Here is a 16,051-nt window from a genome sequence, read left to right as displayed (position 1 = left end):
TCGATGATTTATCATAACTTAATCACAAATACAATAGACAAGTGACCTACCATTGTAAAGCTTAGAATCGCCTTTTTCATCTGAAATTATTTTTCATTCACGCATCAGTGAACAAAAACAATTTGAAGAGGGGATACCAAAAAGTCACTTGGCGGGCTGTATCTGGATTTCAAAAAGAAAACCACATTTTTAAAAAGTTCAATATCTGCTCTTTGATTTGATACCTCAATAACAGAAAATGGTCAAGAAATAAGAAAGTTCTGGTTATTTGAAATAAGGCTTGAATTTCAATAATTTCATAAAATGAAGAGGTTTTACAGGCTAGCGTCCAGACTCAGTCGACACTCTGTTTTGTTGACGATCAGCCATGCATTCAGTCTTTTGTTAACCGTGCGATAGCTTCTGTGGGAAACCGGTGAAAACAGGTTTATTTAATGAAATTATATGGAAATACAAGCATTGTTTCAATGAGTTTTTGGTATCCTTTCTTCAAATTGTTTTTGCTCACTCATGCGTGAATGAGAAATTTCACATGAAAGAAGAGATTCTAAGCTTTCAAATGGTAGGTAACTTGTCTATTGTATTTGTGATTAAGTTATGATAAATCATCGATAAATCTCGGTTTCGTTTTTGTGGGACGCACTGTACAGATGGTTAACAAAGGCTATTTGGATCGAAACTTTAAATGTGAATATGTATTCACTCTCATTAGAAACGTATAACAAATAACATGATAAAATGATAATGGTTCATCCCTGTTGAATTGTAACACGTCTTGACCAATAATTATTCTGTTCAACGTCATTTTGACAGTGATAATTTCAAACTCTTCTTCACTGTAAAAAATAGTGGGTAAAATTTTTACCACCACGAGGGTAATTACACTGTATGTATCCAACCAATTTCTGGGCAGTATTTTACCCAATGTGGGAAGCATGTTGTGGCAGTAAGGTTTAAAAATAAGCAGCAATTACTTTAGAATGGGCAAAATTTTCATCACACTGGATAAATAAAAATGCCCAAAAGAAATGCCCAATGTTGGTTGGACACATAATTACCCTCATGAGCACTTTTACCCATTTTTTTTAGTGCATGCGTAACCTAGCTTTTCCATCTTCAGTATAAAACAAATGAGTCGGTATTTTTTCTGGGATGCGTTCTTTGTCTTCCTCTTTTTCAGTAAATCATGTAGTCGTTGTGTCGTAGTCGGAAACGGAGGCGTCATGAAAGATTCTTCAATGGGTGCCATCATTGACGATTTCGACGTTGTCATAAGGTACATTCAATTTATTTATTTATTCAGCCTTTCTAATACATATGGTAGGCCTACTTTCACCGTGATCTGATACAGCCCTAAAAAAAAAATCACTTTTTAACAAATGGTGCAAAATAAACAAAATATAAAGATAGCCCAAATAAGAATTCGAGACAGAGTTCCGTCGTGATAATCATTGACAATTGAAGAGCTATCACGGGTCTATCTTGTATAGGGCTCTTTGAAGACACCAACCTATGCGTCAGGTCCAGATTTTAAAAAATGTGCTCAGAAAAGGTGCTTTAGGCATTTTGTGTTAATGCTGATTTATCAATTGTTTTAAGGTAATTTAGGGGTGCTGAATCCAAAAATGCTGTTTGCCAAACTTGATTCCGACGTTTTCATCCTCAAATTGGCAAAAAACAAAATGGCGACATTATTTTTTAATGCAATTTCCCATATTAAACGATTTTATGGGTGATTATATTTCAGAAATTGTGGTCTATGCGTTATTTTTTATACCCAGGATTGCAAAAATAATGTGTCCGATTAATTCGTCAGCCATCTTTAATTCCAAGATGGCTGCCATGATTCACAGCTGCTGATTGATAAATGATATGACCAAATGTTTGATAATTTGGGAGCGATGCTGGCATAAATACATTGTGATATCTTTAACGTGTCCGCCATTTTTTCCTCGCCTGCATAGCAGAAGCAAGACATGGACGTCGCTTTTCCGACGGCGGCGATGACCATGGCGGCGGCGAAGTCAACATCAAATCTTAATTTGAAATGTCATAACTTTTAGGGTATAGATGTCTAGTTCATGAAACTTAGGATTAAACAAATGCTATTGAGACAGGTTATAGTTTAAAAAGGTCAAGGGTACCTGAAAATCCAACATAGCGTCCAAAACGGCAGTCGTTGTACCATCAACTCCAAAAAATCAAAGTAGATCACCAAATTCAAAATCAAATTCATCAAGAAACTTTCAAGGCAAATAATGAATCAGGACATGTTTACAAGATAGTCAGTGAGTGTGTCAGAGAATAATGATAGCCAATTTAATAATAGCCATTTTTTATGAAGCGCTTTTCCCAGAATGGCTCAAAGCGCGTTACAGCATATTATTACCCCGGTCATTGGAGTCATTTCAATCCCGCACGAAAAGTGCACAATTCCACTCCCTGGGGAGCATTCCTTGCATTCATCGCAGCCTCATTATGGCGCTTGCAAAATCAAACATACAATATCTTTCGCATCCTACCGGGTACCCATTTAGCACCTGAGAATTTAGAGAATCCAAGATGACCTTCCAAAATGGCGTCTATAATGGACGTTGTAACTTTGAAATGGTCCAAATTCATATAATATCCACCTGGTAGAAATAACTTTGGGGTCTACCGAGAAAAAAAAAAACATATAAAAAATCATGGTTCCAAATGGAAAAATTACATTGGAAAGATTTCACGGTTTATCAGTGGTGCAGTTTTGCAAAACAATGATGATGGCTTGAAAAATATTTGCTATTTCTTAAAAATTCGGCTGCAAAGTGCATATACCATCTACCTAGAGACATTCTGTGTCTTTTTCATGATTTCAAGGGTCAAATAGGTGAAGACGAATTACAGGGATACGCTGTTGTCCATTTTGTAAAAAAAAATGAAGAATGCTCCAAAAATTACATTCGAATTGGCCACCATTGATACAAAAATGGCAATACCTCATATCCCTTCTAGTGCCACTATTTTGGTGTCTCTTTTTTTAAGACTCCTGATTTTAAGACTCTTGAAAATGTATTTTACAAGAGTTAGTGACATAGTTAGATGGTGGCGCAACAATAAGTAAACATCCGAAAAACAAACTTTTAAAAATAAGGTACACTTTCACCTAAAAAGTTCCATAATAATCACTGATAAGTATTTCAAGACACGCCATTTTAGTGCTTAGGACTATCCTATGGTTTCATGATGAGGGGACAGCAGTAATTTTTATCAAATTTTAGAAGTCGCTTTGGACTTTTTTCGACAAAAAGGAAAACTGACCATCCTTGCTATTTGTCCCAATTTATTATTTTAGCCTTCAAACCACAATAGTGTTGATTTTGTTCACCTGATTATGACTATGTTTAAAAGATGGAAGTCTTTTTAGACTCATTTTGAAAGCCATCTTTGAATAATAGTGAAAATGGACAGCTTCATACCATTGTAGCTAATCCAAAAGTATTATTTAACCCTTGAACCCATAGTGTAGACACCAAAATCATTTCTCCCTGATGGATTCTAAATGGATTTATGTCAATTTTTAAGCATCAGCAGTCATTTTAGACTCCTTTATTGGAAGCCGTTTTGGATTTTGAGACATACAGGACCATTGATTGACCTTGTAACTTGTCCTAATTCATTACTTGACCCTTTAAACCATGGGTTAAACGCCAAAATCATATACCCCAGGTTGATATTAAACAAACTGTGTCGGTTTTTAATTAACGACAGACATTTTATACTACATTTTTGCAAACCATCTTGGATTTTTGGACATTGAGGACCATACACTGTCTTTGTTATTTGTCCCAACGTATTTGTTTACCCATTAAACCATGGGTTAGACACCAACATCATATCCCCCAGGCAGATATTAAACAAAGTATGTCGGATTTTAGGTTTTTTTTTAGATAACAACAGCTATTTTAGACTCCAATTTTGAAAGCCATCTTGGATTTTTGGACATATAGTGGACCGTTGACTGTCATTGTAACTTGTCCCAGTTTACTTCTTGACCCTTAAAATCGCCAATGAATAAAACCCAAATAAAATACACTAAAATAAGTAATAGATAAATTGCGAATTTTTATGCCATATGGCTGCCATTTTTACGCAATCTTCGATTTTCAGGTACCCTGGAGTGCGATGTTCACTCTTTCCTTTTACCCCTACACCATTGTAACATGTATGCACCGAAAAGGATGTTTAGGGTAGATATAGTGTCTGTTATTTTAATTTTCAGTTAATGGCGACCATCTTAGACGCCATCTTGAAAATAACCACTTTCCCGGATCCGGATTCTTGTACATTTTAAGTATGTTATTCCTGAGATCAAATAGTACCAAAAACCGTTGACAAAAATTTTTGTTACAAGTTTTGGGGTTTAGAATAGAGCAAAAAAGGGTGGAGAATGGCGGCCATATTGTTTTTGCCAATTTGAGGATTTTAACATCAAAATAAAGGTTGGCAAACATGCTAGAACACTTCTCAATTCAGCATTAACACGATTTGCCTAAGGCAGTCTACTTTCCTCAAATCTGGACCTGACTATAATCCATGCCAAGAGTGTTACTATTATGCCAACATTTTGCAAGGAAAATAAATGTAAATCATAACTCATAAATTAAGATCAACGACTTGAGCTTCGAAAGGAACATATTTTGATCCTTTCTTTCTATCAGGCTGAATGATGCGCCGACAATAACGTATGAGAAGGATGTTGGTTCGAAGACGACAATTCGCATGGCCTATCCAGAAAGTAGCTTTCAGTCGGCGATTCCTTACAAAGGTCACTGGCTCTACGTCATTGTTATCTTTAAACAAACCGACCTGGAATGGATATCGAATGTAGCTGCTGGAAAGAAAGTGGTAAGATTGTTACTGCGCTATTTTGTGCGCCATTCAAGCTCATGCTATAGTGTAACCATAGATGGTTTAACCAACAAAGATCGACACCAGACAATATCACATATTACGTCCAGGATTACTATTGGCATACAATCAGCATGATCGGTTGGTTTAAGGCGACCGCACACCTTACGACTGGTCTGCGACCCGATTTTAGAATAAAATGTAGTAGAATTTGATGCTAATATTGAGACTTGGAATATCTTACTGTCTAATGTTCAAAATCATCTTACGAATACCTATGTTCAAATCTGTGACTATGCTATCATCCTTCTTAGAATAAAAGCAAATTTAATATCTAGTCGTAATGACGTCATAGCAGTCGTACGATTGGCTACGATTTGAAACTAATTTGGCCTTTACTCCAAAATTAGGGCTTGCAATCTTTCAAAATGGTTATAATATTATTTCAATTAATTTTAACCTCAAATAGAATGATATGTTCCATTCACATCTTCAGAAAATGAGCAAAATGCGATTTGTTCCAAATTCGGATCGCGATCAGTCGCAAGGTGTGCGGTGGCCTTTAGAGTCGAGTTTCAGTCGGTTTCGTTGGTGTTACTGCAGCATCACACGATAAGGCCTTAGGGCAATTTACCATCTTAAAATCTTCCCTGAAAACTTAGTATCAATTTAAAAGCATACATACATGAAATATGTAGCTACTAATCATTTAGAAATTGTGTTTTAGAGTGCTAGTTGTTCTTTACCTATCCTTTTCAACAAAAATATTTGATTATAACCGTTATGCAAGTGAAATTCATATATTCATATTCCCTTGTTTATATTGAATATAGCACCGCTACTCTGGAAATGTAAAGGGAATGATTATGTTCGAATAAATGAAAAACTTTCTCTCATTCTCAACTAGGGTCCTTCATCAGCCCTCTCCGTCCAACAATAACATTATCACAAATCACCTTATTCTCTTCGACGTTTGCTCATCTTTTCTCATTTTTCAATATTTCAAATGTTAGTGGACATGATACATATAAGAACCCCCTATTGTTGATTTATTGGAAATAGTGTCTATTTTGACACATCATTCAATTTATGTACACATGCTTGTATCTTTATTGAATTTTTCCTGATTAGATATTTATCGTCATTTTTTTTTTTTCACTTTCTTTTCAGCCATCATCTTTGCGCTTTTGGAAGTCGGTAGCTCGATCCGTGCCCAAACCTGCCAATGAATTCCGTATCTTCAATCCGCATATCATTCAAGAGACGGCAGAACTTGTCGGCATGAAAATTGGCAATGGTAAAGTCGGAAAAGTAAGTGTTTGGAAACATCACGACCGTTGATTAATCATTATCCTTCGTGGATGAATGTTACTTTTACAATGGTCGCGCATTGATTAGTAATCCTTCTCTATGTCCTCCAAGTTGAAAACAGCTCCAAGAAATTCTTGAAAATGAAAAAAGAACAGCAGTACACAATGCACAACCTCCCCCTCCCCCTTACCTTCTCTCTCTCTCACACACACACACACCCACACACACACACACCCTCACATCCTCTCACCCACACACATACCCACACACATTCACATTTTCCATATACGTCTCTCTAAAGGGGGTGAATAAAAATTATCAGACTCTTATTGACCAAGAATGAAGATTCCCCTTGGTCATAACATGGATGTAGGATGGATTATGACGGAAATTGACACTAATAAACTGTCCATTGCTAGCGGAAATTCATCTAGTATTAATGACCGAATTTCATTTTCCAATTCGCCACGAAAAGACATTTGGGTTATTTTCCTGCCTATATTCTTCCAAAGCTGATTTACGATCCGGTACAGAGACAAAATAAGAACTATCAAGACAAAAGATCAATGTCCTTTGATGAGTAATGTAATACCGTCCTCATTTTCTAAAAGTTGTGTTCCATTTTTCCTCCTTCCCCTTCTTGTAAGATATTGATTGTAAATAAAGTTTTACTTTAAATTCTTTAAAAATCGTCTTCTCTTTCTTCTCACTTTCTCCCCAGTCTCCTTCTCCTCTTCCTTCTCTTCCTTCTCCTCCTCCTGTTTCTTCTTCTACTGCTTTTCTTTTTATTCTATGTCTTGTTTTCTTTCTCCTTACCATTCTTCTCCTCCTGCATTTTTGTCTCACCTGCATATAGCAGAGTGAGACTATAGGCGCCGCTCTTCCGACGGCGGCGGCGTCAACACCAAATCTTAACCGAAGGTTAAGTTTTTGAAATGACAGCATAACTTTGAAAGTATATGGACCTAGTTCATGAAACTTGGCCATAAGGTTAATCAAGTATTACTAAATATCCTGCCTGAGTTTCATGTCACATGACCTAGGTCAAAGGTCATTTAGGGTCAATGAACTTAGACCATGTTGGGGGAATCAACATCAAAATCTTAACCTAAGGTTAAGTTTTTGAAATGTCATCATAACTTAGAAAATATATAGACCTAATTCATGAAACTTGGACATAAAATTAATCAAGTATTACTGAACATCCTGCATGAGTTTCACGTCACATGATCATGGTCAAAGGTAAGTTAGGGTCAATGAACTTTGGCCAAATTTAGGGTATCTGTTGAATTACCATCATCACTTTGAAAGTATATTGGTCTAGCTCATAAAACTTGGACATAAGAGTAATCAAGTATCACTGAACATCCTGTGCGCATTTCAGGTCACATGACCAAGGTTGAAGGTCAATGAACTTTGGCCATAATGGGGATATATGTTGAATTACCATCATAACTTTCAAAGTTTATAGATATAGTGTATAAAATGTGGATATAGGGGTAATCAAGTATCCCTGACAAGTTTTAGGTCACATTATCAAGGTCAAATGTCAATGAACGTAGTATTGTATCATATGAATGGTGTTTTTTGTGAATAATTATTAAAAGGTTGTTTTTCAAAGTCAGCACTGCTGCTATATTGAATCGCGTGATGCAGGTGATACCGCCAGAGGCATTCCACTTGTTATTTATTAATATTTCCACAAAATTTTGCTCCTTGAACATGTTGAATCAAGGATATAACTATCGGCACTGAGAGTTGAGCCAACAAATCACGATGTATTTCCTTGAAAAAAAGTCTCACCCTACAAATATTTGTAGTTGATTGTAGTTCCATGTCGCTTGTCACTTCCTTCAAATTTTCTCCATTAACAAATTGTTTTATGTATTACAACAATTAGTTTTTGGTAAACTAAAGAAATAAAATAAATTATTTTGATATCAATTATGGTGTAGTGATGATATGTAATCATATAATTATTTCAGTGAAATAATAAATTTAGTGAAATGATAAATTTCTGTCAAAATAACGAAATTTCACTTAATTTTCAACATGTTCAAGAACCAAATTGCTTGATTCCGTAATTTTCATGAATTTTTGTCTATTTTTAGACTATAGGCGCCGCATTTTCCGACGGCGACGGCGGCGTCGTCAATATTGAAATCTTAAACCAATTAAGATTACATTTTTGAAATGTCATCATAACTTAAAATGTATATAGACCCAGTTCTTGAAACTTAGACATAAGGATAATAGTGTATCACTAAAGATCCTGCCTGAGTTTCATGTCACATAAGGTAAAAGGTCACTTATGAACTTTGACCATGTTGAGGGTATTTGTGGAATGGTCATCATAACTTTAAAATTTTATGGATCTGGTTCATGAAACTTGGACGTAAGAGTAGTCAAGTATCCCTAAACATTCCGTGCGAGTTTCAGGTCACATGGCCAAGGTCAAAGGTCATTTAGGGTCAACGAAATTCGGTAATGATGAGGGTATTTGTGGGATTGTCATCATAACTTTTAAATTACATGGATCTAGTTCATGAAACTTGGACATAAGAGCAACCATGTATCCCTGAATATCCTATGTGCATCTCAGGTCACATGACTAAGATCAAAGGTCATTTAAGGTAAATGAACTTTGGCTGTGTTGGGGGTATTTGTTGAACTGGCATCATATAGTGACTTAAAGAATATTTGGATCTAGTTCATGAAACATAGACATAAGGGTAATCAAGTATGAATGATTGTTTTGCACACGTCTTAGGTCACCTGATCATGGTCAAAAGTCATTTTGGGTCAATGGACATTAGTATTTTATTATCACACTAATGTTTTCTTTCGTGAATAATTATTCAATAGCTATTTTCAAACTCAGCACTGCTGCTACATTGAATCGCGTAATGCAGGCGAGACTGCCGGAGGCGTTCCACTTGTTTAATAACGTCTCTGTGTTTATTCGTTCCAGTGTCCAAACAAAAATTGTAGCATTCTTGTCATTTGACATAGTGTGTGGGTCACAATTTATTTGTTTTAGTTAATGATTGGCTAAATATATATATATAGGCGTAAATAATTCAAGCATTGACGCTAGACGTAGCTTCCAAGTATCTCTTTTATTGCTAGCTTTCGGCCAGTAGGGCCTTCATCAGGCCTATAATGCATTGATCAAACAAAATAGAACAAAACCATACAAATAAAATCGTAATAACAACAAAGTAAATAAAGGGTAACAAAGGGTACAGAACAGAAGGATTACAGTAAGATAACAAAAAAATAACAACAGAGGGGGTAATGACTTAAACGAGATGGTGGAATACAATAGAAACGATTGGGAAACTTAAGTGTGTGGAAAGACAATGTATTTACCGGCATTGAAATTAACTTGGGTTTCTGTGCATCTGGAGGAGTAGTCTTGTGTAGTTAATACTGTGAATAAAAATAGAGGATAATGTTTCATGTAAAATGACAACTCGTTTCAGTATTATTCTATATTGAGTACATAACTATATTGATCCGTTTACGTAGTATTCAAGTAAGTGGTGATACAATATTTATTGTTTAATTTATAGTCTCACCCGTCCCAACGGGCCACTACATTCATATAGTTTTATAGCTACTTCTCTTTACCCCTATACAGTTTCGTATGCTTAGTATCTTGATTACTTGATTATATCTGATTATTTGATTGATTATTACGATTTCTTTGCTCCTTATGGCTGTATGTTTATTTTGTTCATTATGTTCATTGTTTATTATGTTGCTTACCGCTCAAACATCAATAATAATTATACGTATATATTTCCCTGCGCATGACAATGTACCTTTTTATGTCAAGCTCTCAACTATATTGTATCACCACTTACTTGAATACTATATAAACGGATCAATATAGTTATGTACTCAAATACAAGATATAGAATAATACTGAAACGAGTTGTCATTTTACATGAAACATTATCCTCTATTTTTATTCACAGTATTAACTACACAAGACTTACTACTCCTCCAGATGCACAGAAACCCAAGTTAATTTCAATGCCGGTAATACCTTGTCTTTCCACACACTATCGTTTCTATTGTATTCCACCATCTCGTTTAAGTCATTACCCCCTCTGTTGTTATTTTTTGTTATCTTACTGTAATCCTTCTGTTCTGTTCTCAACCCCCTCTGTTGTTATTTTTTGTTATCTTACTGTAATCCTTCTGTTCTGTACCCTTTGTTACCCTTTATTTACTTTGTTGTTATTACAATTTTATTTGTATGGTTTTGTTCTATTTTGTTTGTTTCAATGCATTATAGGCCTGATGAAGGCCCTACTGGCCGAAAGCTAGCAATAAAAGAAATACTTGGAAGCTACGTCCCTAGCGTCAATGCTTGAATTATTTACGCCTAGAACATGACGTGCTGCAATACACGTTGTGCAAAGGGCCCTCTTCCTTTATATATATATATATATATATATATATATATATATATATATATATATACCAACTTCAGAATGATACCAGATATCAATGTCATTTCTTTGAATGATTTTATCAGAGGAATCACAAAATTTGAGTCACAAAAGATTTTTTTTTACAGAACGTGCCAACGACTGGAAGTTTTGCGATCTCCATGGCAACACGGTTGTGTGATGAAGTCAGCGTAGCTGGGTTTGGATATGATGAAAATAAACCACTTCACTACTATGATAAACAGCAGATAAAGGTTTGATAGTTTCATTTTTTAGGATAATAATCCAAATCAGAAAGCCAACTTTATATTATCTTACTCCAAATTAAAATGAAATAAGTAGATTCTTGAATATAACCAATAATTCTCCATTTATGTTGTTAAGAAAAATGTGAAAAATAACTTTCTAATAATTTTACTAAAGAAATTGTTTTTCGAGTTGCCGGATGCGTTAAATTTCTGACAAATTTTAACTCTCCCGTACGCTCTCATTGTTCTTTTCTAAAACCCACCCCCCCTTCTGTCTTTCTCTCCCTCTCTTTCTCGCCCCCTCTTTGAATATTATATTTTCTTTGTGGTTATACAGGTCGTGAAAAATTCTTGGACTCACAACATCAGTATAGAGAAAAAGTGGCTGCTAAAATTGGTTCAACAAGGTATTGTACATGACTTGACAAGTGGAATCAAATAACATTGTATTCAATAAATATCCGACGAGCTATTATGGTCATGATTGGGGCCATGAGGCACTGTGGGTCAAGTTGGATTGTAGAATAAAATATATAGGATGGGCAGTATCAGCATTTGCATAATTTTACACTTTTCACAACTTTTTTAAAGATTATTTTTCTATCGAAATGGGCAAGAAGGATGATCCCAAATATTATATCAACTGACAAAACTCGACAACAAGTAAATTCAGCTGTGCCTGAAATACCTGATGTGGTATTATATAAAATACTTTATATCATCACGTGATTTGGAGTAAACCTCAAGGTGCACATTTGTACCGATATTCCTTTTTTCGAATCCTGATGAGGTGATCATTCCGACTTGTGGCGAGTACCAAGCCATTAATTACGTTATTAGGATCGACGATCTTCTACCCTTCGTGCCTAAATCATGTACTTATAAGGGATAAAACATTTTCCTTCTTCAAGAGTTTTCAGCATCAAAGTGTGATTAACAAAGACAAATAATTCTTAATTGAATGATATGAAAAGAGGCTGCGACATTTGAAAACTGTGAATTTACATTATCAGTGAGCATAGGCATACAGCAAGAGGCATTTGATGATATCACAAGAGGCTGTTCGTGTTATGATTGCCATTCTGAAGATCAGAGGAACAGATTGAGGCAGTGCAATCAAGCTCTACGGGTTATCCCACCGTGTGACCTATATCATTATCAGGTGCTTGTGTTTAAATTATTATCAGAAGGTATGATTGGTGTTGTTTAAATTAACTGTGATTTGTATTTATATTTTAAATATGCCGGGATTGAAGTTGTATACACTGGTATATTGAGTTTAATACACTCTATGGGAATTGTATGTCCCATACTCAGAAAGAAGAGACTTAAGGAATTGCCTATTCCAAACAATACCAATTAACCAACAGTTCTTGAGACGGAATCTCGGAGAACGGTACGTGTAACTCCGATCTGTGCTGATTAAGTAGCAAGCGGATGAAGTGTTGATATATGCATTGAATACTCAAGCACTTGTTCTTCAATGATCTGATCGCTTCGGGGGGGGGGGGGGTCCTAAGCACCTTGCATAATAATAAAATAATCTTGATTAATCATATTTAAATATGACCATTTTAGGCATGGTATTGGAATATCTCTCTCTTTCTCCTTTCTCTTCAAGGTATATGAGTTATGGGCATTTTCAATGTACTCTCCTACGTACGCCAATCAGATCAAATCGAATTACTAAGCCATGCATTACAAAGTTTTTACTCTTGCCGCCTTTGTCAGTTTTTTTAATGCCACGTATCAACTCATTTGTGAAATTTACGCCAAATTTGCAAGAATTTAGACTCGCTCATTATTCGTGAAATTTGCGGTCTTATTGTTTATTCATATTGTGTGTTGCGATGACCGAATCTTTGATCTCTTACTTTCATAGACATGTAGATGTTAAGCAAATATTTTGATTATAAATATATAAGATGTGTTACATGTATGGTACATGCTTGAAGAAGAGGTTTAGCGACTGTCATATATTGGGCAGTGTGTTTGTTTTTTCTTCTTCTTTTTTTCTTCTCATTCCATGTTAACTGCATAAGCAAACGAGTATTCCAAACGTGTATTTAATGATGATTATTATAATGTTTTATTGCCATTTATAACATAGCTGCAAAAGAGGTACTATAATCTTTTTATATGAGGTACTAGTTTTATCAATATACGCATATAGTCTTTATTTACCATTGTAAATGTTTCGTACTATTTCAATTTTACTGTTATTCTGTGACCTGTATAAGCTTTACCTATACTTATGTACTACATATGAATGGTATTTTATCAGTCTTGAATGTACATAATGTATGACTGCCATATAGCGACGCTTTTCGAAAATTGTTCACATTTGTACAGGCACGGGTATAATCTTATAAACGTTGGTGAGGTTCTGAAGATAAACAGAATCTAGTCAAACATTTCATCGAATCCTAGAATAATTCGACAGCATCTAACTGAAATTGGCACATCCTATTGGAATGTAATTCATTGTAATATAATTACTGATTTTTTTTATCGGCTAAAAACATATAAGATATGTGATATAATAAAAACTATACATATAGCCATTTTTATGTTAAAATATCATTACAAAATGTTTCACCCCGTGTTTACTGATATATTTTCATTACAACTTGCATTTATAACCAACACGAACTTTTCACAACATTCACTTAAATCATCCTAGGACACTATTAGCACATACAACGCTCAGACATCATGGGCCCGACATTGTCAGACTCACTCAAATAGACTGACAGACGAAATTCATTTCTCCCTCCCCAAAAAAAAGGTATTGAAAATAAATACGAAATATGTACTCACTGAATTAAATGAAAATATGTTCTATATATTTGTCAACTGTAACAACACATATACCTTTCGAAACAAAAAAAAACACGAATCAAATTCTTAAAATACTTTGAAATGACCACAAGCTAAGCTTATAGTGGCAAACTCTGCAAACTCCTTTAATCGGTATGTCGTAGAAAATACAACTTTGTTCATATTTTTATTGTTACATAATTTGTTATGTAAAATGAATTTTCTTTACTTTTTCATATTTGAAAAGTTGCAGAAACAATAAAAAATGAAATGAAATACTTGTAGTCGGGTATGCGGGGAAAGTGCATTTTGAAACAAATTTAGTCATAATCGCAGTGAAGTATTTTGAGATGAAAATTAACAAAATTTAAGTGAATACATGGTTGCACATTTGCTATAACCAGCTCTTTGTTAGTCTCTGTAATAACCATAAGACTCGAAAATGATGAAAACGAGACAACGTGTGAACAAGAACACAAGCACCGTTTTCACATTCTAATTTGAAAAAAAAATGGGCTCTGTAATAAATCAGTAAAACATTTCGGTTTCAATTTAGCGATCCACGAGGATTTTGATACCCTTTGACAGTAGCTTAGTCTTTACATTTGCGTGGAAAATAAAAAAGAAATTATTTTGGGTCACTTTTTTAAATATTCATATCAATTTATTGATCTGTGTATTTTATTATTCTTTTTCCTTTCTCACTCTGTCATCTAACAATTTTCCCTCGTTCTTAATGTTATATAAGGTCTTTCTCCTCTGTCATATATACTATGGAACAAAGTATTAAAGTTATGTATCATCACCTCATTGTATATATTAATCATTGTATAAAGTGGGACCTGTATATCTGATCAAAGAAATTTCTTATCCGTGTGTATGTCAAATCAAATTTATGAACAAAACATTGTTGCTGAATGATTATATTTAGAATTGAAATTAAAGTGATTTTGCCAAAGCATTAATAGGTGCAATATATAACAAATTAAAATGATTGTTTATATTTTTGTGCAATGTTTGAAATATTTTGATTCTAAGTTTAGATATGTATACTGTATATAATATTGTCACGTATAACGCAACAAGTGCAAATTAATGATATTTTGCCAATCAAATGTTTATAAAAAGCCTCAAAGTTTAGACGGAAATTTTTGATCTGATCTGAAATTTAATATCTGAAATTTTTTATCTAATTCTTGACTGAAATTTTATATTTTGTTATTGTCATTTACTCCTGATGAATACTTAGGATCGTTGAAAATTTAAGGCTTTCAATAAACATTTGATTGGCAAAAAAAAACATTAACAGGATTTTTTTGTTCATAATTTTATGTATATGATTTGCTCTTTATCATTTATCACCAACAAACATAAAATCAAACACAATATATATTATGAATTTGCACCCATTAATATATTTTTTTCTTTTAATGACGGAGGCAAAAAGGGTGTCACTTTTGTGACGCGGTTTTTCGCTAATAATATTTTGCGAATGTGTAGAACCGTATTATTCGCCAATTAAGTTCGTCAAAAATGTTGCGTGGCAAATCTACCAATTGTCTGCGTGATGAGGGGTATACACGGAATTTACTAGCATGGATACATGTCGTAGAGGCAAGTAAGCTCGGTGATACGAAAGTCGTCGTGTCTCGATTGGACCGTTTCATGACATTTACCAACACGAGTACCAAACTGTTTATCCTTTTCAACCGATCAAAAACAAGCAAAGTTATGATCTGACAACTTGGCAGACGGTAAGTGTTGATGAGTCGCCTTAAAGACGTAGAGAGAACTGAATTGGGAGTTTTCGCTTAGCGGTGGACAGAGGATCCAAGAGAGCAAATGTGTTGAAAATGCCCGTCAAATGACAAAGACAGCTGGGACGTCTTGGGAACAACAGTGTCGTCCTATAATTCAGAGTTGACGAAAATTTCAGATATGTTATGTGTAAGGACAAAACTGTTATTTTGATTCACCAATTTTCAACAAAGACTTCTTGGTTGTTCTTTGTCATGACGGGCATTTGACAATACCATTTCGATGTTCTAGAACCCTCCGTGCATTGCTGAACACCCCCCCCCCCCTAAAGTTTCTGCACCATGACGCCCTGTGAAAATAATATTCTATAGCTTAAATTGGCCAAACTGTTTTATTTTCATATAAAAATTGCCTTCCAGTCAGTTTCTCGATTTATTTTAGCACTATTGTTCTACCATCTTTGGAAATGAGGTTTTTCAGTGGTTTGGATTTTTCCTCGAGTTTTTTAATTGCTGCACTGTGATTTGTTAATGTGACGTAATAACGGGTAAGATTACAGTG

At 34.6% G+C, this 16,051-nt stretch overlaps 1 protein-coding gene across 1 annotated transcript; it reads left to right on the top strand.

Annotated features, from left to right (window-relative positions):
- Window positions 1-1,184: 1,184 nt before the first annotated feature.
- On the top strand, window positions 1,185-13,792 carry LOC129255112 (CMP-N-acetylneuraminate-beta-1,4-galactoside alpha-2,3-sialyltransferase-like). The gene is made up of 5 exons (XM_054893666.2): window positions 1,185-1,276; window positions 4,701-4,887; window positions 6,061-6,201; window positions 10,793-10,918; window positions 11,250-13,792. The coding sequence occupies exons 1-5, from the start codon at window positions 1,224-1,226 to the stop codon at window positions 11,352-11,354; spliced, it is 612 nt and encodes a 203-aa protein (XP_054749641.2). The 5' UTR covers window positions 1,185-1,223; the 3' UTR covers window positions 11,355-13,792.
- The last annotated feature ends 2,259 nt before the right edge of the window (window positions 13,793-16,051 follow it).

The sequence above is a fragment of the Lytechinus pictus genome, chromosome 2 (genome assembly GCF_037042905.1).
Source record: "Lytechinus pictus isolate F3 Inbred chromosome 2, Lp3.0, whole genome shotgun sequence".
NCBI lineage: Eukaryota > Metazoa > Echinodermata > Echinoidea > Temnopleuroida > Toxopneustidae > Lytechinus > Lytechinus pictus.
The sequence above is the reverse complement of the archived record's forward strand: the minus strand, read 5'-3'. Positions and strand labels throughout refer to the sequence as shown.

Bases quoted from the DNA above. Each gene is read 5' to 3' on its own strand.
- LOC129255112 (XM_054893666.2), top strand. From the start codon at position 1,224: ATGAAAGATTCTTCAATGGGTGCCATCATTGACGATTTCGACGTTGTC. The intron at 1,277-4,700 runs GTACATTCAATT...TCTTTCTATCAG, and splicing joins GATTTCGACGTTGTCATAAG to GCTGAATGATGCGCCGACAA. The intron at 10,919-11,249 runs GTTTGATAGTTT...GTGGTTATACAG, and splicing joins ATGATAAACAGCAGATAAAG to GTCGTGAAAAATTCTTGGAC.